Source organism: Symphalangus syndactylus, chromosome 12 (assembly GCF_028878055.3).
Source record: "Symphalangus syndactylus isolate Jambi chromosome 12, NHGRI_mSymSyn1-v2.1_pri, whole genome shotgun sequence".
NCBI classification, from domain to species: Eukaryota; Metazoa; Chordata; class Mammalia; order Primates; family Hylobatidae; genus Symphalangus; species Symphalangus syndactylus.
The window spans coordinates 141723741-141748218 of NC_072441.2; the positions used below are offsets into that span (position 1 = coordinate 141723741).

Here is a 24478-nt window from a genome sequence, read left to right on the forward strand (position 1 = left end):
AGGTGATAGACATCAGAATGGTGGTCACCTTTGGGGGTTATCTATTTGGAGGGGCCATAAGGAAGGCTGATGGGGTGCTGGAAATGTTATATATCTTTATCTGGGTGTTGGGTATATGGGTGCATATATATACAAGAGAAAAGGTAATCTAGATGCATATATAATATTTGTGTGCTTTCCCATAAATTATGTAAGTTAGATCTTCAACGAAAGTGGGGAAAGCATTCAGAATCTTACCTTTGATGAGGCACAAGCACATTGTTAATTCCTCCAAGTTTTGCATTTATCTTCAGGCAAAGATTGGAAAGGGTTTGAGGTGAGGTCTTCACTACATTTTTCACCTGGACACACTGTGTGGCCATACCTAGAAGGGTATCTCCAACACGTTTCACCTCCGCTACAAAAACAATTTATTAATTTTAACATGTTTAAATGGTCTCCTAATTACTAAAAGCAAAAGGAAAAAAAACCCACACATTAACTTTATAACCTACTATATACCGTACACTGTGCTAGATGCTTCTCATGTGTCTTCCTTTTAACTGCTAAACCCCCAGGGCAATTTTTTGCCTGTGTTTGGATAGGCCCTCCCTTCTCTCCTTTTTTCCCTCCTGCAGGCCCTGCAGCCAGCCTGCTTCCTTTATTCTCTGTGCTGCCTGCCACGACTTGCTCAGCTCCTTGATGCTCCTCTTCCCACATGACTGATTTAGCAAAAGAATCAATCTTCCCAGCTCCTCCCTCTCAGTACACCAGTACACACACTGGCTCTTTGAATTTTATTTTATTTTGTATTTTTTGCTTTTTTTTTCTCTCTCTTTAATTACTAGAGATAACTGTAGAGAGAAGGCTAAAGATATTTTATAAAGTTTAATACTGGGGCCAGCCACAGTGGCTCACATCTGTAACCCCAGCACTTTGGGAGGCCCAGGTGGGTGGATCACTTGAGGTCAGGAGTTCAAGCCCAGCCTGGCCAACATGGTGAAACCCCATCTCTACTAAAAATACAAAAATTAGCTGGGTGTGATGGCACGTGCCTGTAGTCCCAGCTACTTGGGGGGCTGAGGCAGAAGAATCACTTGAACCCAAGAGGCGGAGGCTGCAGTGAGTCAAGATTGCGCCACTGCACCACAGCCTGGATGACAGAGCAGGATCCTGCCTCAAAAAAAAAAAAAAAAAGTTTAAAACTGGCTGGGCATGCTGGCCCATGCCGGTAATCCCAATGCTTTGGGAAGCCCAAGACAGGGGGACGGCTTGAGCCCAGGAGTTCAAGACCATCCTGGGCAACATGGCAAAACCCTATTTCTATAAAAAACACAAAAATTAGCTGGGTGTGGTGGCGGGCACCTGTACTCCCAGCTAGATGGGAGAATCACTTGAGGCCGGGATTTTGAGGCTGAGATGAGCAGTGATCATGACACTGCACTCCAGCCTGGGTGACAGAGCTGAGATTCTGTCTCATCAATAATAATAGTTCCTCCATCGTTTACTTAAATGATAGCCAAAATAACTTTGTATCATTCTTCTTATAATAGATACAAACTAAGCAAATCCTCTTATGGAAGTGGCACTCTTCCTCACTCTCATATTCCTAAGTGCTTTTCACCAAATATTTCCAGTTCTCTCAGCTTCCAGGACTATGGTAGTATCACACTACATTCTCAACCCCCATCCCCACTGCTCCCACGCAAGTTGGGTAAGGCCATATGGCTGGTTGTGGCCAAGGAGTTGCAGAGAGAAAAAAGAATGTGGGGCCAGCAACATTCCAAATAGCAGCTGCTCTGCCAAGATGGGTCCCCAAATGGAGATGACATGATGACACAGAGCAGAGGCCGCAGTCTATCTTCAGTGGATGCATAACAGGAGCAAGAAACAAATCTTTGTTGTTGTGAACCACTGAGAGTTTGAGGTTTGTGACTGCAGCATAACCTGGCTTATCCCGACTGTTATATCTACTGCTTGAAATCATCTCTCATTCAGCATTAAAAGGGTCCATACCATATACTGGTGTCTTTCCAGGCAGGATAACCACTATTAGCTGTAGGCCCACATAAGTCATTTTCAGATGTTTAAACATAGGCTCCACACTGTCTGCACCTTGTGCATACTTGCAGAAACATGGCTGACCCTGGATGGGCATTCCTGCATCCTTAGAGATTTTACGCAGCTGGTCAGTGAAACTCCTGTTAAAATAGAACCAGTAGCACAGTTTTTTCATTTCAGAGTATATTTCTAGCATTCATTTTCCTCTGAAATACTTCCTTCAGTTTTGTAAATTTCTTAGCCAAATTTAGAAACAAGTAAACAAATAAATAAAAATCTTTAACTGGTTGCCAAAAATGGACGGGCAATTGCAATTAAACTTGCAATTTAACTTGCAGTTAAACAGAAAAGAATCTGTATTACTAAGCTGTCAGATTATCAACTGAAATTTTTAAATAATTATGCGCAGCTGAACTAGAATCGCATTGTTGTTCAAAGATCTTTTAAACATTCGAATCAATAATTCTGGACTGAAGAAAAGCAGGGTCAAAATTTCAGGTAACATGCATTTTGGTAAGCCTGATACAGAAATAGCTGGGTAAGCTTGTGCTCAACTGAGAACACAGAAACATGCTGTTACAAAATCAGTGTATTTAGGACTACATTCAAACTTGGAACAGATTTGGTTCAATAAAAATGTCAAAAGAAATCATCACTTAAAAAAAGCAAAATTCACTTTGAAGTTTTAAATTTTAGATTTAAGAAGTTACTTCAATCTATGTACAAAGCTTTCAGAATATTCCTTTGGTGCATTTGCCAATATTTTGTAGAATTCCTTTCTTTCACTCTAGTTCCCTTTTCTTAATTTATTTTCACTCTTCTCACTAACTTTATTTTTTTATTTTTATTTTTTTGAGACGGAGTCTTGCTCTGTCGCGAGGCTAGAGTGCAGTGGCGAGATCTTGGCTCCCGGCAACCTCTGCCTCCTGGATTCAAGTGATTCCCCTGCCTCAGCTTCCCCAGTAGCTGGGACTACAGGTGCGTGCCACCATGCCTGGCTAATTTTTTGTATTTTAGTAGAGACGGGGTTTCACCATGCTGGCCAGGATGATCTAGATCTCCTGACCCCATGATCCACCCACCTCAGCCTCCCAAAGTGCTGGGATTACAGGCGTGAGCCACTGAGCCCGGCTGCTAACTTCTTTTATATAGATAGCTGCATCTGTAAGATGTGAACCTACTCTTACCCAGAGACCTTGCAATCAAACAAGCTCATTAGTAAATTATAATGATTAAAAGTAAGCTAGTTTTTGATCTTAGCTGAAAAGATACAATTAATACCAAAGGAAGCTTCAATAAGAACTCAAGAATTTGCCAACCAACATTGTCTCTGCCTTGTCACTCACAAATTTCTGCTCTACATATAAGGAAGCTGAGTCAGATTCTTAATGTAATTCCCAAGTTTGCAAATTACTATAATACAAGGTCTTTTTCATATAGCCAGATGGTGTCACTATGGGAGTCAGGGATTTAGTGCCAGTGTACACAGCACATTCACATAAAGACAGTATTTTCATATCTGGAAGGGATATTACTAAGCTGAAAATATGAAGATACTCACTTTAGTAAATCTTCCCTACATTGTTTCTGAGGTGCAAAACAAGCAACTGCCCAAACTTTAATTTCAATGCCAGCATAAAACTGCTTTCCTCGCATGTCCCAGACACCCTGGTTGGGTGTGGCTACTGTTTTATTCTTTGAAAAAAAAAAAAGAAGAAGAAGAAGAAGAAGAAGAAGAAACAAAAGAAAAGAGAAAAGACATTACAATCTAAGGCCATTTTACTATTGACGAGTGAATAAACAAAATTCTATTAGGTATGAGCCAGAACACAAAAGGCAATAATGAACAAAACTATGGGTAAATTCAGCAGTGGCAGAGTAGAGAAACCCTGGATTATTCTCTTTTTGACTGGTTGTGGAAGAAGCTTGCTGAATAAAACAAAAAGCTTACCCGGCCTCCATATTGCAGCATTGGTGCTGGAAGTACCCTGCCTGTGAGCTCTGTCATTTCATTGTGGACAACGATACCAAATTCTTTAAGGTATGGATCAGGTCCACCCACCATACTGTTGCTCTTCACCTAAAGAACAGGAAAGCCTGCATATATAAAAACCAGAGAGTAACTGTGTCCCAGGAGGAGTTTTCTATTCTTTTGTTTTTTGTCATCTCAAAGCTAGCTCATCTTGAAGACCATGCCTTACTGACCAGTCTACTGATCTCTTCCTGTCTGTCAGGAGCAGATCTCGCTGTAGCTTTGATCATTGTGGAAGTCTGATTGTCTGTGAGCTTCTTGATACATCGCTGTCCTGCCACTATGTTACAGACCTGCCAAGAGACAAAGAGAAATTGGTTTGTGTAAAGGGTTCTACATCTTAAACCTTTGCCAAACCATATCTTATATCCTCTATTTCCAGAAAAATTAAAATTTGGTTATATAGTGAAATCATCTGCCAAAAGTATTTTAGAAATTAACACTAAATTTTACCACTAGTTTAGAACTCTACTTAAAAATATATACTCATTCAAGAGATCGGCAAATTGGCAAAAGAAAATTTAACTTACCTCGAGTGGCAAGTATGTATGCTTTTGTTCTTGTCCCACTTGGAGACAGGGAAGATGGGGGTATTTCAGCTGCAGACTATACTTTTGCTTAAAATATTGAGCTACTGTACATTCCATAGCTTGACCGTTTTCTAGCTGCAAAGGAAAACTATAGGAGAGAATGTCTTTTTTAGAATATTTCTTCAAGTTCTTTCTTTTCTTCTTTTTCTTTTTTTTTTTTTTTTTTTTTTTGAGACAGTGTCTCACTCTGTCGCCCAGGTTGGAGTGCATGGCGTGATCTCAACCTCCGCCTCCCGGGTTCAATGGATTCTCATGCCTCATCTTCCCAAGCAGTTGGGATTATAGGCGTGTGCCACCATGCCCAGCTAATTTTTGTATTTTTAGTAGAGACAGGGTTTCACCACGTTGGCCTGGCTGGTCTCTAACTCCTGACCTCAGGTGATCCGCCCACCTCGGCCTCCCAAAGTGCTGGGATTACAGGCATGAGCCGCTGTGTCTGGCCAAATTCTTTCTTTTCTAAACAATAAACAAACAAAGCCCACTAATAATTCCTACCTTCATCAGTCACTTAAAAAACAAAGGTCAGGCCAGGCGCGGTGGCTCATGCCTGTAATCCCAGCACTTTGGGAGGCCGAGGAGGGCGGATCACGAGGTCAGGAGATTGAGATCACGGTGAAACCCCGTCTCTACTAAAAATACAAAAAAAAAAATTAGCCGGGCGTGGTGGCGGGTGCCTGTAGTCCCAGCTACTCGGAGAGGCTGAGGCAGGAGAACGGCGTGAACCTGGGAGCTTGCAGTGAGCCGGGAGGCAGAGCTTGCAGTGAGCCGAGATCACACCACTGCACTCCGGCCTGAGCGACAGAGCGAGACTCTGTCTCAAAAACAAAAACAAAAACAAAGGTCAATTTTTTTTTTTTTTTTTTTTTTTTGTGAGACAGAGACTCACTCTGTTGCCCAGGCTGGAGTGCAGTGGCACCATCTTGGTTCACTGCAATCTCCGCCTCCCGGGTTCAAGTGGTTCTCCTGCCTCAGGCTCCCGAGTAGCTGGAATTACAAGTGTGCGCCACCACCTGTAATTTTTGTATTTTTAGTAGAGATGGGGTTTCACCGCGTTGGCCAGGCTGATCTAGAACTCCTGACTTCAGGTGATCCACCTGCCTCAGCCTCCCAAAGTGCTGGGATCAAAGGTGTGAGCCACATGCCAAGCCAAAAAACAAAAGTTAATCTTTATTTGAGCATTTTCACTTAAGTAAGTTTAGTATTTAACCAGAACAATGATTCCATTGAAATTTTCCATGTTTGTTAAAGCTTGGATGAGAAATTTTTTAAAATTAAAATTTAAAAAGAATTAAAAAAAAATAAACAAGAAGATACTGCAGAACCAGAACATACATAGACTCACTTGAGGTCAGGTAACACCTACAGGTACAAATACAACCTCTTGCTGGCTTCAGATTAACATAAGGACTTGGAGTAATCCATGTAGGTGTTCTGTTCCCTTAAGATAACTTTTTGTAAAATGAGTGTAGCATAGTTATTGGGGCTACATTTTTAGATTCCCAAATTTTCAGATCCTAAAACTAGAACAAATACATGTGGATCTGGAGAAAACAAGACCAAATACATGAATCTGAGACTGTGCCAGAATATTTGGCATAATTAAGATACTCTATTTGGCTTTTCCAGTGGGCAAATTATCTCAAATACTTAGTACAATAATAACTTTAATCTTGCTTTTTTTTTTTTTTTTTGAGACAGAGTCTCGCTCTGTCACCTAGGCTGGAGTGCAGTGGCATGATTTTGGGTTACTGCAACCTCCACCACCTGGGCTCAAGCAATTCTCCCACCTCAGCCTCCCAACTAGCTGGGACAAATGCCTGGCTAATTTTTTTGTATTTTTTGTAGAGGGGTCTTGCCACATTGCCCAGGCTGGTCTCGAACTCCTGGGCTTAAGGAATCGTCTTTCCTCAGCCTCCCAAAGTATTGGGATTACAGTTGTCAGCCGCTATGCCGGGTTTTAATCTTGCTTTTTTTTTTTTTTTTTAAGACGTAGTCTCACTCTGTTGCCCAGGCTAGAGTGCAATCTCAGCTCACTGCAACCTCTGCCTCCCGGGTTCAAGTGATTCTCCTGCCTCAGCCTCCCAAGTACCTGGGATTATAGGCGCCTGCCACCACACCTGCCACCATGCCCAGCTAATTTTTGTATTTTTAGTAGAGACAGGGTTTCACCATGTTGGCCAGGCTGGTCTTGAACTCCTGGTCTCTAGTGATCTGCCTGCCTTGGCCTCCCAAAATGCTGGGATTTAGAGGCGTAAGCCACTGCACCCAGCCCGCTAATCTTGCTTTCTTAACTGCCACAGCCTTACAAAGTAATGATGCAGTAAGGGTCATCTATGTGATATTTAAATATATGAGTTATAATCTTTCAGCAAAGATTATATACGTCTATAAGTCTAATTATTCTAGCAGGGTTATGTGAAATAATTAAATAATGAAAAGAGCACAGTTCTTGAACAAATGCTACAATTCTCAACAGTGACTTCATAAGGTTTTGGTAACTGTTTTTTTTTCTGAGAAAGAAGTCAATGGTATAATAAAAATAATACATGAAATATCAATTTACCACTCTTAAGAAATTCATGTAGTGTGTACATGAGGTCATACTGAAGAATTTATTCAAATCAGACTGAAATAATACACTTTATTTATCCAGAAGCCATCTGAAAATTTCAACTATCTAGACAAAGCCCTCTGGGTGATTTTGATATGCACTAAAGTTTGAAAATTAAGAATCATGAATCTAAAACAAAGTCAGATTAGAATATAAGCAAAAAAAGGTGTGTGTGGTGGGGGGGCTCTGAGTAACCAAAATAATGTAAATGTAGTAAAGCGTATACTGTATATTTAACTCTTTATTTAGAAGAGCCAATATTTATGTTTAGTCAAACATGATCTTGATTACAACAATAAGATATAGATATAATTTTTAAAGCACTTTCACATATAGTGTCTCACTGAGGCACAGTTTTCAGTAGATTAGAGGTATTGGGTGATGGGCTGGGCGCAGTGGCCCACGCCTGTAATCCCAGGACTTTGGGAGGGCCAAGGCGGGTGGATTGCCTGAGGTCAGGAGTTCAAGACCTGCCTGGCCAACATAGAGGAACCCCGTCTCTACCAAAAATACAAAAAATTAGCTGGGCATGGTGGCAGGTGCCCGTAATCCCAGCTACTCAGGAAGCTGAGGCAGGAGAATCGCTTGAACCCGGGAGGCGGAGGTTGCAGTGAGCAGAGATCGCGACATTGCACTCCAACCTGGGCAACAAGAGCAAAACTCTGTCTCAAAAAAAAAAAAAAAAAGAAGTGTTGAGTAATTAGGAAAATGAGATTGGGGAAATGGAAAGGAGTATGCTGCTGGAGGATGCCATAGACACCAATAGCTGTAAGAAGTGACAGCTACCTACAAAGGGAGGGAGAGAAATCCACACAAAACACAAAGCAATAGATGTCTTCTCCCAGCCTGGGCAACAAAGTGGGACCCCGTCTCTATTAAAAATACAAAAATTAGCCAGGCGTGGTGGCACGTGCCTGTAGTCCCAGATACTCAAGAGGCTGAGGTGGGAGGATTGCTTGAGCCCAGGAAGTTGAGGCTGCAGTGGGCCATGACGGTGCCAAGCACTATATATATACGTGTGTATTTTTTTTAAAGATACATATATACATATAAAATGCCTTCTCATATATTTTATTTATATGTATGTCTTCTCCTGACAGCCTTATACGATATCTAGGCCTTAACAGACCTTTTGAGCCATGTATTAAGAATTATAACAGTAGGCTGGGTGTGCTGGTTCACACCTGTAGTCCCAGCACTTTGGGAGGCCGAGGCGGGCAAAGCATTTGAGCCCAGGAATTCAAGACCAGACTGGGCAACATAGCGAAACCCCACCTCTACAAAAAAAATTAGGCGAGTGTGGTGGTGCATGCCTGTAATCCCACTACTTGGAAGTCTGAGGTGGGAGGTTCACTTGAGCCCAGGAGGTGACAGAGTGAGACCCTGTCTCCAAAAGAAAAAAAAAAAAAAGAATGACAACAGTATAATAAAAAAAAGCTTATAATGACTCTGCATCATTAAATAAAAAGATTAAATAAAACATAGATTAAATAAAAGTTAATCTATATTTAACATACTCTACTCAAGAGGTAAATTGAATTAAAGGCAAGGAATGTGTTTTATAAATATCTCTACCAAAAACATTCAGAAAATGTTTTAAAACTTTGGTGTTAAAAGCAAAGATTCTGGTGATCTTGAAAATTTCAGTATAAGATAACCAATTTCTTTCTTTTTTTCTTTTGAGATGGAGTTTCACTCTGTCACCCAGGCTGGAGTGCAATGGCGTGACCTTGGCTTACTGCAAATTCTGCCTCCTGGGTTCAAGCGATTCTCCTGCCTCAGCCTCCCAAGTAGCTGGGATTACAAGCGCCTGCCACCAAGCCTGGCTGATTTTTGTAGTTTTTAGTAGAGACGGGGTTTCACCATGTTGACCAGGCTGGTCTCGAATGCCTGACCTCAAGTGATCTGCCTGGCTTGGCCTCCCAAAGTGCTGGGATAACAGGTGTGAGCTACCATGCCCGGCCAAGATAACCAATTTCTTTTTATTTATTTTTTTTTTCCAGACAGAGTCTTGCTCTGTTGCCCAGGCTGGAGTGCAGTGGTACAACCTCGGCTCACTGTAACCTCTGCTTCCCAGGTTCAAACAATTCTCTGCCTCAGCCTCCCGAGTACCTGGGGTTACAGGTGCCCACCACCACACCCAGCTAATTTTTTTGTATTTTTAGTAGAGACAGGGTTTCACCATCTTGGCCAGGCTGGTCTTGAACTCCTGATCTCATGATCCACCCACCTCGGCCTCTCAAAGTGCTGGGATTACAGGTGTGAGCCACTGTGCCCGGCCAATAACCAATTTCTTAAACAATTATAGTAGCTCCCTCTGTTACTAAAAATGTAATTGTATTACTTTAGATGTGGTTAACATACGTTTGATGACTGGCTGGCCGTCTAGTCACATTACAAACTCGGTATTTTCGTTTCATCTGTCCACAGTGGGTCACCTCAACTTTGAGACCTGAAATTTTTTTTAAAAGGCAAAACATCAGTTAATTAAAATCATAGTGACAAAAACAGATTCAAATGTTGTCTTCAAAATGTCATGACATTGGACAGGATAAAAATTGCAAGAATATGGGGACAATTTCATCATTATAGGCAAAAAATCTGAGCTAAGCAGAATAAATTAGAACTCAGATGACCTAAGATGCTCAATCTCCTTTAGTTCATTATTTCATCCAATAAATATTTATTAAGCATCAACTATGTTCTGACGCTTATTTTCAGGTCTGGAGACAGCTTTCGTGAAGTTTATATTCTAGTGAGGGAAGCTAACTAATAACAAGTAAAGAAGAAAAGAAATTCCAGAAGGATAATAAATGAATTTATGTTATTTTATTAAAATGGAAGTTTTTAAGTGGGTAAGGGTAGCATTTACTGAGTGCCTGATATGTGACAGGTACTATGCGAGAAAGCTTTATAAGCCTAATTGCATTTAATTCTCACAACAACTCTACAAGGTATATATTATTATTTTTACCTTAGAGATGAATACACTAAGGTTCACAGTGGTTAAGGAACTTGACCAAGGTCCCATTGATAGAACTGGTTAGCCGGAGACCGAAGCCCAGGTCTGTGTGACTCCAGAGCACAGGCAACGTGCAGCATGCTGAGCTGCTTCTCCAAGACTACATTAATGCAAACACTTACCTCTGATTTCTTTGGTAAACTTGACACGCTGGGAGTCTGTTAGAGGTTTGGTCTGTTCATTGATGTTCTGAATGTCTAAAACCTCACACATGAACTCAATGATAGGCTGAGCCCGGTAGAAAGCGGTTGCAGATACTAACAAACAGAGAAGGATACTTCACTTCAGGGAAAAGGGAAGGGCCAAAACAAACAAACAAACAAAAACCAGCCCAAAGAGTTCCTGGATAAAGAGAGTTACTTCCTACCATCAATATTGAGCATCATATTCCACATGGCAGGTCTCACAGACTGATGAAAACCAAACCAGACCTCCCTGCCCCCTCCCAGAGGGTGGTAGTAACCTTCCGGGGGTGAGAAAAAGGAACGGCCCACTGGGGTGTACCTGAAGAAATAAAAGTTTGCATGTGTCACATTAAACATGTGAAAGGTCCTTCATTTCACTCTCAACTCTGGGAGCTGAAATCAAATTTGAACTATGACTTATGCAGAAATTTTTCAATGGCTACAGTACAACCTACCAAAAAAGTCTGACATTTGTAGGAAATAATCCAAACCAAGGTACTAACCTCATGGAGGGAAGGTGTCTTGTGATAACATCAAGTGCTTGTACTGAGTCATCTGGGACTTCATTCAAGTGCCCAGCCAAAGCTTCTAAAAGCAACTGAAGGCTCACAACTGACACCCACTGAACAGACACTTTAAATGTTTGGTCTTTACCCTCGCCTGGAAGAGTCACCTCCATATCAACCTAAGGAAAAAAATACATGAATACAAACATAAATGTTTACAATGGCTGTGGGAAAAATCCCAAGAATATACAGTATGATATATGTATAAGGATATTTCTTTTAACATTTTTTTTTACAATTGCGTAACATTGGAAACAACTTAGTGTCCATGAGTAGGGGTATAATTTAATATGTAACATTATACAATAGTGAAAAAATAAGGTAGATGTTACAACATGGATGAACCTTGAAAACATTATGCTAAATGAAACAAGCCAGATACAAAAAGGCAAATATTTCATAATTCTATTTCTATGAAGTACACTGAATAGTCAAATTTAAAGAGACAGAAAGTAGAATAGTGGTTATCGGGGACCAGGGACAGTAGGGTGTGGGGAATTATTGTTTAAATTCGTTTGGAATGATGAAAAAGTTCTGAAAATGGATAGTGGTGATGGATGCACAACAATGTGAATGTACATAATGCCATTAAACTGTAACATAAAATCATAATTTTTTTTTTTGAAACAGGGTCCTGCTCTGTCATCCAAGCTGGAGTGCAGTGGTGCAATAATAACTTATTGTAGCCTCAAAGTCCTGGGCTCAAGGGATCCTCCCACTTTAGCCTCCCAAGCAGCTGGAACTACAAGTGCACACCACCATGCCTGGCTAATTGAAAATTTTTTTTTGTAGAGATGGGTCTCCCTGTGTTGCTCAGGGTGGTCTCAAACTACTGGCCTCAAGCAATCCTCCCACCTCAATCTCCCACAGCACTGGGATTTTTGGCTGGGTGAAGCACTACACCCAGCCAAAAATGGTAAATTTTATGTTATATGTTATTTTACAACAATAAAAAACTTAAATTTGAAAAAAAAATAAGGTAGATATAAATGTATAGAAATGGAAAGATCTTTCAGGCATATTGTTAAATGAAAGGCAAATCATAGAACGACATGCAAAACAATAAGAATACACATCAACAGATGTATAAATAGCTAATATACATAACATATCTAAAAAGATACATACCAAACTACTATAGTAGTTTCCTTTGAAAAGGAAGATGGTAGTGAGGGTGCAGATAAGTGGTGGAGGCAGTAAATCACAGCATTTCTAGATTGTCTGGATAAGTTTATTATGAGCATATGTTCACACAGTACTTTTCTAATTTAAAAAATAAATGTTTAAAAAAGTATTGTGCTATTATAATCTATTTTCATAAGTGAGTATTACATAGTTTTCTATAATTTATAAAACCCTGTTCAGATTCAGGTAGTACTTTGTTAAAGTGCATGGTTAATGTGAGAAATTACGTAAAGATGACATAATCAACCTAAATCCTAATGCTCATCTCATTTTCAATTATCAGTTAACTGAGACAAGAGAATATGGACAGAATAACAAATCTATCATCACTATAAAAAACAACTCTGGCTGGGTGTGGTGGCTCATGCCTGTAATCCCAGCACTTTGGGAGGCTGAGATGGTGGATTACCTGGGGTCAGGAGTTTTGACACCAGCCTGTCCAACGTGGTGAAACCCCATCTGTACTAAAAATAATAATAATAATAAAAATTAAGGCCAGGCGCAGTGGCTCATGCCTGTAATCCCAGCACTTTGGGAGGCTGAGGCGGGTGGATCACCTGAGTTCAGGAGTTCGAGACCAGCCTGGCCAACATATAGTGAAACCCCCATTTCTACTAATAAAATACAAAAATGATCTGGGCGTGGTGGCACATGCCTATAGTCCCAGATACTTGGGAAGCTGAGGCAGGAGAATCGCTTGAACCCAGGAAGTGGAAGTTGCAATGAGCCGAGATCACACCACTGCACTCCAGCCTGGGCGACAGAGCAAGGCTCCGTCTCTCAAGGAAAAAAATAAAATAAAAATTAGCCAGGTGTGGTGGCACATGCCTGTAATCCCAGCTCCTTGGAAGGCTGGGGCAGGAGAATCACTTGAACCTGGGAGGCAGAGGTTTCAGTGAGCGGAGACCAAACCACTGCATTCCAGCCTGGGCGACAGAGTGAGATCCCATCTCAAAAAAAAAAAAAAATTCTAAGAATTGATGTGTTATTACAGAAACTTTTCTTTCTTCTCACATACAGATTTTTTTAAATTGATATATGACAGTTGTACATACTTTTGGGGTACATGTGGTATTTTGATATCTGTATGCAATGTGTAATAATGAAATCAGGGTAATTAGGATACCATCACCTCAAACATTTATGTTTTTTGCGTGTGCTGGGAAGAAAAGGAAACATTTTTGTCATGTATAATTACTACTAAATGAACTAAGTATTTCTTGCTCTTAAACTTACCCTATCCCGTCCAATTGGCAGTGGATGTGCTGTGTACATGTTTCTTTTGCCATCATACCCGGGCTGCCGATCACCAAATATTTGCATCTTGAAGTGCCGCACCATTGTATCTACTACCTCCCTTCACGGTAATGGAGATAATGGCAATTAGCTTTCAGAAATGGTGAACAGTAAGAAAAGCATCATCACACCTTAATCATTTAAATTTGATTCAGTATTACTTGGAAAAAGTAAGAGTTAAGGTTACAATTGATTCGAGTACTTTAAAAAATAGTTAACTAAAGAAAGGTAGCAACAAGTGTACAAAAACAACTATAAGATGATATCGGAAATGGGGAATAAAAGAGAGAATAACATTTATGGTATCCTCTCAACCTCCTCTTTCCAAAATCCTCTCCTGTGATAAACACAGCCTTATAAGAATAACCTGGCTGGGTGCGGTGGCTCACGTCTATAATCCCAGCACTCTGGGAGGCTGAGGTGGGTGGATCACTTGAGGTCAGGAGTTCAAGATCAGCCTGAACAACACGGGGAAACCCTGTCTCTACTAAAAATACAAAATTAGCCGGCATGGTGGCATGTGCCTGTAATCCCAGCTACTCGGGAGGCTGAGGCAGGAGAATCGCTTGAACCCGGGAAGCAGAGGTTGCAGTGAACCGAGATCGCGCCATTGCACTCCATCCTGGGCAACAAGAGCGAAACTCCGTCTTAAAAAAAAAAAAAAAAAAGAATAACCTATCTTGGATTTCTAAGTTTGACACAGAGGTACATCACTGAATGATGATAAGTTTGTCATCAAATCAGTATCCTGGCTGGGTGCGGTGGCTCATGCCTGCAATTCTAGCACTTTGGGAGGCTGAGGCAGGTGGATCACCTGAGGTCAGGAGTTTGAGACTAGCCTGGCCAGCACGGTGAAACCCAGTATCAACTAAAAAAAATAGAAAACTTAGTCAGGCATGGTGTAATCCCGGGGACTTGGGAGGCTGAGGCACAAGAATCGCTTGAACCCAGAAGGCAGAGGTTGCAGTGAGCTGAGGTCGCGCCACTGTACTCCAGCCTGGGCAACAGAGTAAAACTCTGTCAAAAAAAAAAAAAAAATCCTTATTCAAGTATATTGGTTTTGAGAAAGAGAATCAGCAGGAATTTAAAAATCTGAGGATCAGTAAACCTAAGATCCATGATACACAAACAAATAAGTCAACCCCTTTGCCTAATGCTAGTGATTTATTATTCTGTATACCGTCTTGTCTTATTCCAAAGTGCTTGTCTAATTTCAAAGTGCTTATTCCAAGCAGTGTAGACAAGGGAATGATGTAAAATATTCTCTTTCCAAAAAGATTATTAATATAGCTTCTTTGTTTTTACAATGGAAGTCTTTTTCTCAATCAAGCATGCAGAGCTTTACTTAAGTGTTCTTGCATATATGCCAGATCACACTGTATGCAGGCTGTGGAATAAATGCAGTGGCAAAAAAACTGGTGTATAGAGTTTAAGATATGGACAGACCAGGGTTTGTGAGATTTCTGAATGCTAGAGTCAATGAAAAGTTAGGTGCTTTGACTTGGCAACATTTGTGAGTTTCATGTGTGGGAACGATATCTTAAAAGCCAAAATACATCACGACTAGCTAACACATTTATATTACTACGAATAAAATCTGTGGGAAAGTCATGTTTACAAACCAAATCATAGGCCAGGCGCGGTGGCTCACGCCTGTAATCCCAGCACTTTGGGAGGCCGAGGTGGGCAGATCACGAGGTCAGGAGATCGAGACCATCCTGCCTAACACAGTGAAACCCCGTCTCTACTAAAAATACAAAAAATTAGCCGAGCGAGGTGGCGGGCGCCTGTAGTCCCAGCTACTCGGGAGGCTGAGGCAGGAGAATGGCGTGAACCCCAGTGGGCGGAGCCTGCAGTGAGCTGAGATCGCGCCACTGCACTCCAGCCTGGGCGACAGCGAGACTCTGTCTCAAAAATAAATAAATAAATAAAAAAATACAAACCAAATCATGCAATTGAAAAAAATTGATGGAGAGACGTGGTATTGTACAATCTCCATTTTAAAGAGCTAACTTGGCCGGGCGCGGTGGCTCACGCCTGTAATCCCAGCACTTTGGGAGGCCAAGGTGGGTGGATCACGAGGTCAGGAGATCGAGACCATCCTGGCTAACATGGTGAAACCCTGTCTCTACTAAAAATACAAAAAATTGGCCGGGCGCGGTGGCTCACGCTTGTAATCCCAGCACTTTGGGAGGCCGAGGCGGGCGGATCACAAGGTCAGGAGATCGAGACCACGGTGAAACCCCGTCTCTACTAAAAATACAAAAAAAAATTAGCCGGGCGTAGTGGCGGGCGCCTGTAGTCCCAGCTACTCGGAGGCTGAGGCAGGAGAATGGCGTGAACCCGGGAGGCGGAGCTTGCAGTGAGCCGAGATTGCGCCACCGCACTCCAGCCTGGGCGACAGAGCAAGACTCCGTCTCAAAAAAAAAAAAAAAAAAAAAAAAAAAAAAAAAAAAATACAAAAAATTAGCCGGGCATGGTGGCGGGCACCTGTAGTCCTAGCTACTCAGGAGGCTGAGGCAGGAGAATGGTGTGAACCCCGGGGGGCGGAGCCTGCAGTGAGCCGAGATCACGCCACTGCACTCCAGCCTGGGCGACAGTGAGACTCTGTCTCAAAAAATAAAATAAAATAAAATAAAATAAAATAAAATAAAAAAATAAAGAGCTAACTTAAGAACTATACATTTTCATACTAGAAAAGAGTAATTTCTCATCTTACATTCTTAAATTCTGACCAAAAAGTTTTAGAGTAAAGAGCTACTTTCACCTCTATTCTCATTTAATCTTCACAGCAACCTCGTAAAACAAATAGGAAAATGATTATGGTCCTCATATTAAAGAAAAGGAAAAAGAAAAATTCAGAATGGGCAAGTGACCTGCCCCTGGTCACACAATGATTAAGTGGCAGAACTGCATGACCTTGGACAAGTTACTTAATCTTTCACATGTCTGTTTCTTCATATGTAAAGTTATGATAATAATAATAATAATAATAATAATAATACTTCCCTTGAAAAGTGGTTGTCTTAATTGAGCAAATACACAGAGTATTTATTTATTTATACAGTGTTAGGCATAACACATAGAGTATTTAGAATGGTGCTTGTCCCACAATAAGCCTTTTTACTCTGATCTGCTCATGGATATCATTCCAAGAATTGTCTTCTCTCCTAAATCATCAAATTTTTCCTTTTTACTGGATTATTCCCTTCAGCATACAAATATGCTCTAATTTTTCTCATCTTAAAAAAAAAATCAAACTTTCTTGGGCCAGGTGTGGTGGCTCATGCCTGTAATCCTAGCACTTTGGGAGGCCGAGGCAGGCAGATCACTTGAGGTCAGGAGTTTGAGACAAGCCTGACCAACATGGTGAAACCTCGTCTCTACTAAAAATACAAAAATTAGCCAGGTGTGGTGGTGCATGCTTGTAATCCTCGCTACCTGGGAGGCTGAGGCAAGGGAATCAGTTGAATCCCAGAGGTGGAGGTTTCAGTGAGCCAGGATCGCACCACTGCACTCCAACCTGGGTGACAGAGTGAGACTCCATCTAAAAAAAAAAATACATAAATAAAAAATTAAACTTTCTTAATCTCAGTTTCTCCTCGTCTGAACATTCTATTTCTGTGCTCCCTTTTGTATGAAAATCCCTTGAAAGAGTTGTCTGTAATTCCTCTTCCCCTTTCTCCCTTGAACTTTCTCCAGTAAGGCTTTTTCTCTACCAAACTACTCTTATCAAAGTCCTCCAGTGGGCTCCATATAGCTAAATTCAATGCTCTTTGAACATTAGATAATCCATCCTTCCAAATTAAAACATCTTCTTCCTTTGCCTCCAGAGCACCACTCCCCTGGTTTTCTCCTATCCCAGTGTTCTCTCCATGCCAATCTTCCTGCTGATACTTCCTCATCGCCTTTAATCTTTAAGTTAAATCTTTAAATATTGGAGTGCTTCAAGACCCAGCGTAGAAGCCTTATTTTCTCCACACACACTCACTTTCAACATAATCTCATCCAGTCTCATGGCTTTATCATCAATAAGCTCATGATTCTCAAATGTTCGTCTCCAGCCTCGATCTGTTCCCTGAATCCAACCTTAATACTGTATTCAATCTCCTTTTTTTTTTTTTTAAGACTCAGAGTCTCACTCTGTCACCTGGGCTGGAGTGCAGTGGTGCAATCATGGTACACTGCAGCCTTGACCCCTGGGATCAAGCGATCCACCTGCCTCAGCCTCCTGAGGTGGGACTACCGGCATGTGCCACCGTGCCTAGCTATTTTTTTTTTTCTGAGACGGAGTCTCACTCTGTCGAACAGGCTGATGTGCAGTAGCACGATCTCAGCTCACTGCAACCTCCGTCTCCCGGGTTCAAGTGATTCTTCTGCCTCAGCCTCCCAAGTAGTTGGGACTACAGGCACACACCACCATGCCCAGTTAATTTTTGTATCATTAGTAGAGACAGGGTTTCACCATATTAGCCAGGCTGGTCTCAATCTCCTGACCTCGTGATCCACCCACCTCGGCCTCCCAAAGTGCTCACATCCAAAGATGTGAGCCACTGCGCCCAGCCTTTTGTTTTTTTTAATATAGACAGAGTCTAGCCATGTTGCCTAAGCTTGCTGCAAACTCCTGGCTTCAAGCAGTCCTACCACCTCAGCCTCCTAAAGTGCTGGGATTACAGGTACGAGCTACCACAGCCGATTTCCACTAGCATGTCTAATAGTCATCTCAACCCTGATGTCCAAAACGCACAGGTCTCCTGATCTGCTACTCCCTGCTTCTGCTTCTCTTGCACTTTTCCCCATCTGATAAATGATAACTCCTTTTTTTCCAGTAGCTCAGGACATAAACCCTGGAATTAATCACGACTCATTTCTTTCTTTAACACCACATGTTCAATCCATCAGTAAGTCTTATTGACACTAGTGTGAAAATATTTGCAGGATCTGACCACTTCTCATCACTATCAATTATACTACTCAAGTCTAAACCACCATTACTTTTCACCTGAATCATTCCAGGTGCCTCTTAATTAATTTCCATGCTTTTCATCCTTACCTGCTAGGGTCTAATTTCAGCACAGCATCCAGCGCAATCCATTAAAAATATAAGTTTGTCATGTCTTAGATTTATTTAGTCATGTTGTGGGTTTAGTATTTAAAACTCACCTAACCAGAATAAATGACAAAGTGTTATGAATGCCTACAAGTTCTGCATGATAGAGGCCGTCTGAAATTTCTCCAACCTCATCTCCTATCACCCTCCCCTACTCACTCACTTGCTCCAGCAATCCAGAATTATCTGCTGTTTCTTTCTTTTTTTTTTTTTTTTCTTTTTGAGACAGAGTCTCCCTCTGTTGCCCAGGCTAGAATGCAGCGGCACGATCTCCACTCACTGCAACCTCCATCTCCCAGATTCAAGTGATTCTCTTGCCTCAGCTTCCCAAGTAGCTGGGATTACAGGCACGTGCCACTACGCCCGGCTAATTTTTGTATTTTTAGTAGAGACAGGGTTTCGCCATGTTGGCCAGGCTGGTCTCGAACTCCTGACCTCAAGTGATCTGCCCGCCTCAGCCTCCCAAAGTGCTGGGATTACAGGCATGAGCCACCACGCCCAGCCCGCTGTTTCTTGAATTCACCAAGCTTCTGACTTTGCCTGGGACACTCTTCATGCAGATATCCCTCACCTCCTCTAGGTCAAATTTCACTTTTCAGTGAGACTTTCCCTAGCTATTTGCATACATATATACATATACATACATGTGTGTATATCTACATATGCATGTATATGTATATATAAACATATATATTCATTCATATATAAATCTCAGTGCTCATGCTATCCCCATTTCCTATCTTCCATCTCTACTTTCTTCTTCTCAATTGCATTTATTACCAACTAACAAAATATATGTTTTGTTTGCTTCTTCATTTATTTTTGGTCTTCCCCATTAGAATATAAGCTCCTGAAAGGTAGAAACTTTTGCCTGTTTTGCTCATGGTGAATTCCAAGAGCATAGGACAATACCTGGCACAAAATAAACACTCAATAAAATATTTGTTGAATGGATCAATGTTATCCATTACCACCACTTCTACTACTATTAATCTCAGTTACACAATAGCCAATAATGGGTTTACACGAGAATGAACTATACCAGAAAGCCAAATTTTGATCCATAATGAGAAAAATATCAAGCGGCACAAAATATTTAACTTGACAGCAAAAAGCAATCTTAAAAAAGCAAGAATCTTAATATCAAATATTGCCTAAATGTCACTGCATAGAAACAGAGAAAATGAAAGTGGATGTATACTCGGCACACTGTAAGAATATTTGCTACAGGGCTGTCTTCACACCAGGTAAATTCCTGCTATAGAGACCACAACACTTACATTATCTCATCAGGACCACTCTTAGATAATGCTAGAAATAACTAGAGCTTCTCTCTGTGCTTAGTTTTCTCAATACTCCAAGATGACTTTTCTGTCTTTCTTTTCCCCCAAGAAAACATCTGCAAGTAATCTTCTGTATTGATATATATATATATATATATATATCTTTATCATGTCCAAAACCAACATATAATAATAAAATTTGAATTTCCAGATAGTTCTATTTCCCATAGACATTAATGTCTTCACCTATTTTAGTAAATTGTTGCTACCCTTGGTCAATGAAAGAGTGACCTTTCTTTCTCATAATTAAATAAGTGTTTACTGACTAATAATATATCCAGCACTTTGCTAGAACCCACAGAGGATAACCAAGCATGCGACAGCAAACCTGCTATTAAGAAACCTATCATCTTAGAGAATAACAAAGCCTACATGTTAGATGAATTTAGAGAACAATATGATACATAAATAAATTATATGCACTTAAATATACAGAAATCCACTCTTTCTAATCCTTACCTGTTGACTCTACGAGGCCGTTTTTCGGGCTTAATATCCACATCATAGTGATACACATCTATTTTAGGAATCTGAACCTGAAAATGATTGGCTAACAGTCGAATTGGTTTTCCAACAGTTCCAAGGCCAGGACGACGAGGTGGCTGAAACAGGCTAGCTGGAGGTCCTAAAGAGATTGAAAGACATTTGCTGTACTATTTTTTTTCTTTTTTCTTTCTTTTTTTTTTTTTTTTTGAGACAGAGTTTCGCTCTTTCACTAGGGTGGAGTTCAGTGGCTTGATCTTGGCTCACTGCAACCTCTGCCTTCCAGTTTCAAGCGATTCTCCTGCCTCAGCCTCTCGAGTAGCTGGGATTACAGGAGCCTGCCACCAGGCCTGGTTAATTTTTGTATTTTTAGTAGAGACAGGGTTTCACCACGTTGGCCAGGCTGGTCTTGAACTCCTGACCTCGTGATCCAACCGCCTTGCCCTCCCAAAGTGCTGGGATTACAGGCGTGAGCCACCGCGCCCAGCCTGCCGTGCTATTTATTCTTCTTGTTGTTGATGATGATGATGATGGCTACAATTACTGAGATCTTATTATTCACTGTATGTACTCTAATATAAAGAACCTGGGGTGTCTTTTGACCTAAGCTTCTCTAGATTTCTAAATATTTTGCCAAGTTGCTATTATTTTTAATATAAGGACATCAAAATTAGAATGACAAATTCCTCTCAAGCATAGGCTACAGTATAAAATCTCGCATGAGCATTAGTAAAGCTCTATAGCTAGACTTACAAAATTATATGCATTTTAAAAACCATCTCTAAACTCTGGAGCCACCATCCCCAGAGTTGGAAATGACCTATTAATCTCTCACAAATTAGCCTCCATCATTATAAATTGTACATATAGGAGATTAAACCACAGCTCTATTTATCAATTTATTTGCTAATTTCGATAGTGAAACAATGCCAATAAAGCTAGACCTTCTCGTTTATAACTTGATATTTTTAGAACCTGGACAATCTGAGATTTCTTGCTCATAAGATCTAGTTTATTCCACAGACATTTATTTATTTATTCAGTTATAACATGCCTAACCTGTACTATGGACTCAGAACGAAGACAGAGCCCCTTCTTTCAAAGAATGTACAGTCTAGACCACTGGTTCTCAACCTGGGCAATTTTGTTCCCCAGGAAACATTTGGCAAATATCTGGACACATTTTTGGTTGTCACAACCTGAGGAGTGCTGCTGGCATCTAGTGGAAAGGACCCAGGATACAGCTACGCATTCTACAATGCGTTAAGACAGCCCCCCACAACACAGAATTACCCAGTCCAAAATATCAATAGTGCTAAGAGGTTGAGAAACCCTGGTGTAGATTTTCCAAACTATTTCAAAAAAGAAAAGGTTCCATAAGTTAAAGAAACCTTGCATACTCTCTCCCCTCTTAAAATTTCAATGCATATTATCATCTTAAATTCTCTAAAAAGTCATGTAATAAATAAAACTGGTTAACTTTACCTCATCATTTAGCTAACTGTTTTTTTTCCCCACAGAACTCTCTCTCTCTCTCTCTAAGACTTGAACATCTATTAATACTCGGCAGAGAAAGATCTTGTGGAGCACAGTCTGGGAGACACTTGTTTAGAGAAAATCTTACTCCTTTTGGATGACAATATCAAGTGGATACTGGCCTAAAAAATGAACATCTTTTCTGCTATGAATAGGCATTGAGCAAAGTGGGCTGTGGTTACAATGGAAAGTTACAACAGGTTCTGTTACTGCAGTGGCATTTCAGTGAGAACAAAGACTTCACTAAGGAGAGAAAACTTGGAAGCAAGAAGTTGTTCTGGGCCAGGCATGGTGGCTCACACCTGTAATCCCAGCACTTTGGGAGGCCAAAGCAGGCAGATGACCCGAGGTCAGCAGTTTGAGACCAGCCTGGCCAGCACAGTAAAACCCCGTCTCTACTAAAAATACAAAAATTAGCCGGGGACGGTGGTGGATGCCTGTAATCCCAGCTACTCAGGAGGCTGAGGCAGGAGAATCGCTTGAACCTGGGAGGCGGAGGTTGCAGTGAGCTGAGATTGCATCACTGCACTCCGGCCTGGGTGACAGAAGGAGACTCAATCTAAAATGACAACAACAAAAAGAAGCTGTTCTGTTCCAACATCACTTAGGAAAATTAGAGCAAATACTTTATGATATTTATGGTTACAGATCACCATATTCTAACGCTTAAAGTATTAAAAATCATTTTACATATTAATTATTCATTTTCCTACTATATTCTACTTATCCTTCAGAATTAGGTTTAGATGTAACCTCCTTGGAAAGCTTTTCCTGATTATCCCAGACTAGAGGATCCGTCCTCTGTGTTCAAAAGACTCTCTCTATAGGGGAACCCATAGAGCAAGTATAAGAAACCACTTGTTAAGTTACTCTGTCTCCTTCACTAGATTGCAAACTCTTATAAACACCGCATGTTCTCACTCATAGGTGGGAATTGAACAATGAGAACACTTGGACACAGGAAGGGGAACATCACACACTTAGGCCTGTTGTGGGGTGGGGGGAGGGGGGAAGGATAGCATTAGGAGATATACCTAATGTAAATGGTGAGTTAACGGGTGCAGCACACCAACATGGCACATGTATGCATATGCAACAAACCTGCACATTCTGCATATGTACCCTAGAACTTAAAGTATAATAAAAAAAATTTAAAAAAAATGAACCTCCTGTTAATCTTCTCAATATCTAATGCAACAACCATTATGTTGTAAGAATTCAATAAATGTTGAACTGAACAGTATCAATAATCCCAGATAGAATCTAAACACAAAAATGATAATTATCTTTCTCTCTCCTTCCTTCCTTCCCTTCTGTCCTTCCTTCCTTCCTTTTCTCTCTCTCTCTCTTCTTTCTCTTTCTCTCTCTTTTTTTTTTTTGAGATGGAGTCTCGCACTGTCGCCCAGGCTGGAGTGCAGTAGTGCAATCTTGGCTCACTGCAACCTCCACCTCCCAGGTTCAAGAGATTCTCCTGCCTCAGCCTCCCAAGTAGCTGGAATTACAGGCACGCGCCACCACGTCCAGCTAATTTTTTGTATTTTTAGTAGAGATGAGGTTTCACTACATTGGCCAGGCTGGTCTAAAACTCCTGACCTTGTGATCTGCCCACCTCGCCCTTCCAAAGTGTCTCTCTTCTTTTCTTCTCTTCTTTCTTCTCTTCTTCTCTTCTCTTCTTCTCTCTTCTCCCTTCTCCTTTCTTCTTCTTCTTCTTCTTCTTCTTCTTCTTCTTCTTCTTCTTCTTCTTCTTCTTCTTCTTCTTCTTCTTCTTCTTTTCTTCTTCTCTTCTCCCTTCTCCCTTCTCCTTTCTCTCTTCTTCTTCTTCTTCTTCTTCCTCTTCCTCTTCCTCTTCTTCTTCTTCTTCTTCTTTTTTCTTTTTTTCAGCCAGGGTCTTGCTCTGTTGCCCAGGCTGGAATGCAGTGGGTCAATCATGGCTCACTGCAGCCTCGACGTCCTGGACTCAACTGATCCTCCCACCTCAGCCTCCAGCATAACTGGGAAACGACGCCCAGCTAATTTTTGTATTTTTGGTAGAGACGAGGTTTGGGGTTTTGCCATGTTGCCTAGGCTGGTCTTGAACTCCTGGGGTCAAGCAATCTGTCCACCTAGGCCTCCCAAAGTGCTGGGAGTACAGTCATGAGCCACCATGCCCAGCTGACAATTATTTTTCAATGAAGCAAAAGCACATAATTTATACTAAAAGTATTCTTTTTTTTTTTTTTTTTTTTTGAGACGGAGTCTCGCTCTGTCGCCCAGGCTGGAGTGCAGTGGTGCAATCTTGACTCATTGCAAGCTCCGCCTCCCAGGTTCACACCATTCTCCTGCCTCAGCCTCCCCAGCAGCTGGGACTACAGGCGCATGCCGCCACACCCGGCTAATTTTTAGTATTTTTAGTAGAGACGGGGTTTCACCATCTTAGCCAGGATGGTCTTGATCTCCTGACCTTGTGATCTGCCCGCCTTGGCCTCCCAAAGTGCTGGGA

The 24478-nt window shown here is 41.2% G+C and overlaps 1 protein-coding gene across 1 annotated transcript in view; it reads right to left on the minus strand.

Annotated features, from left to right (window-relative positions):
• AGO4 (argonaute RISC component 4) overlaps positions 1–24478 on the minus strand; it is a 53933-nt gene that overhangs the window by 23728 nt on the left and 5727 nt on the right. The window contains exons 2-13 of the mRNA XM_055254948.1: positions 20440–20605; positions 13468–13588; positions 10984–11165; positions 10663–10799; positions 10418–10552; positions 9638–9725; positions 4603–4750; positions 4246–4365; positions 3992–4120; positions 3602–3735; positions 1996–2180; positions 238–397 (exon numbers count right to left, since the gene is read on the minus strand). Coding sequence (XP_055110923.1) covers positions 238–397; positions 1996–2180; positions 3602–3735; positions 3992–4120; positions 4246–4365; positions 4603–4750; positions 9638–9725; positions 10418–10552; positions 10663–10799; positions 10984–11165; positions 13468–13588; positions 20440–20605 — 1705 coding nt within the window. The remainder of the gene's footprint in view (positions 1–237; positions 398–1995; positions 2181–3601; positions 3736–3991; positions 4121–4245; positions 4366–4602; positions 4751–9637; positions 9726–10417; positions 10553–10662; positions 10800–10983; positions 11166–13467; positions 13589–20439; positions 20606–24478) is intronic.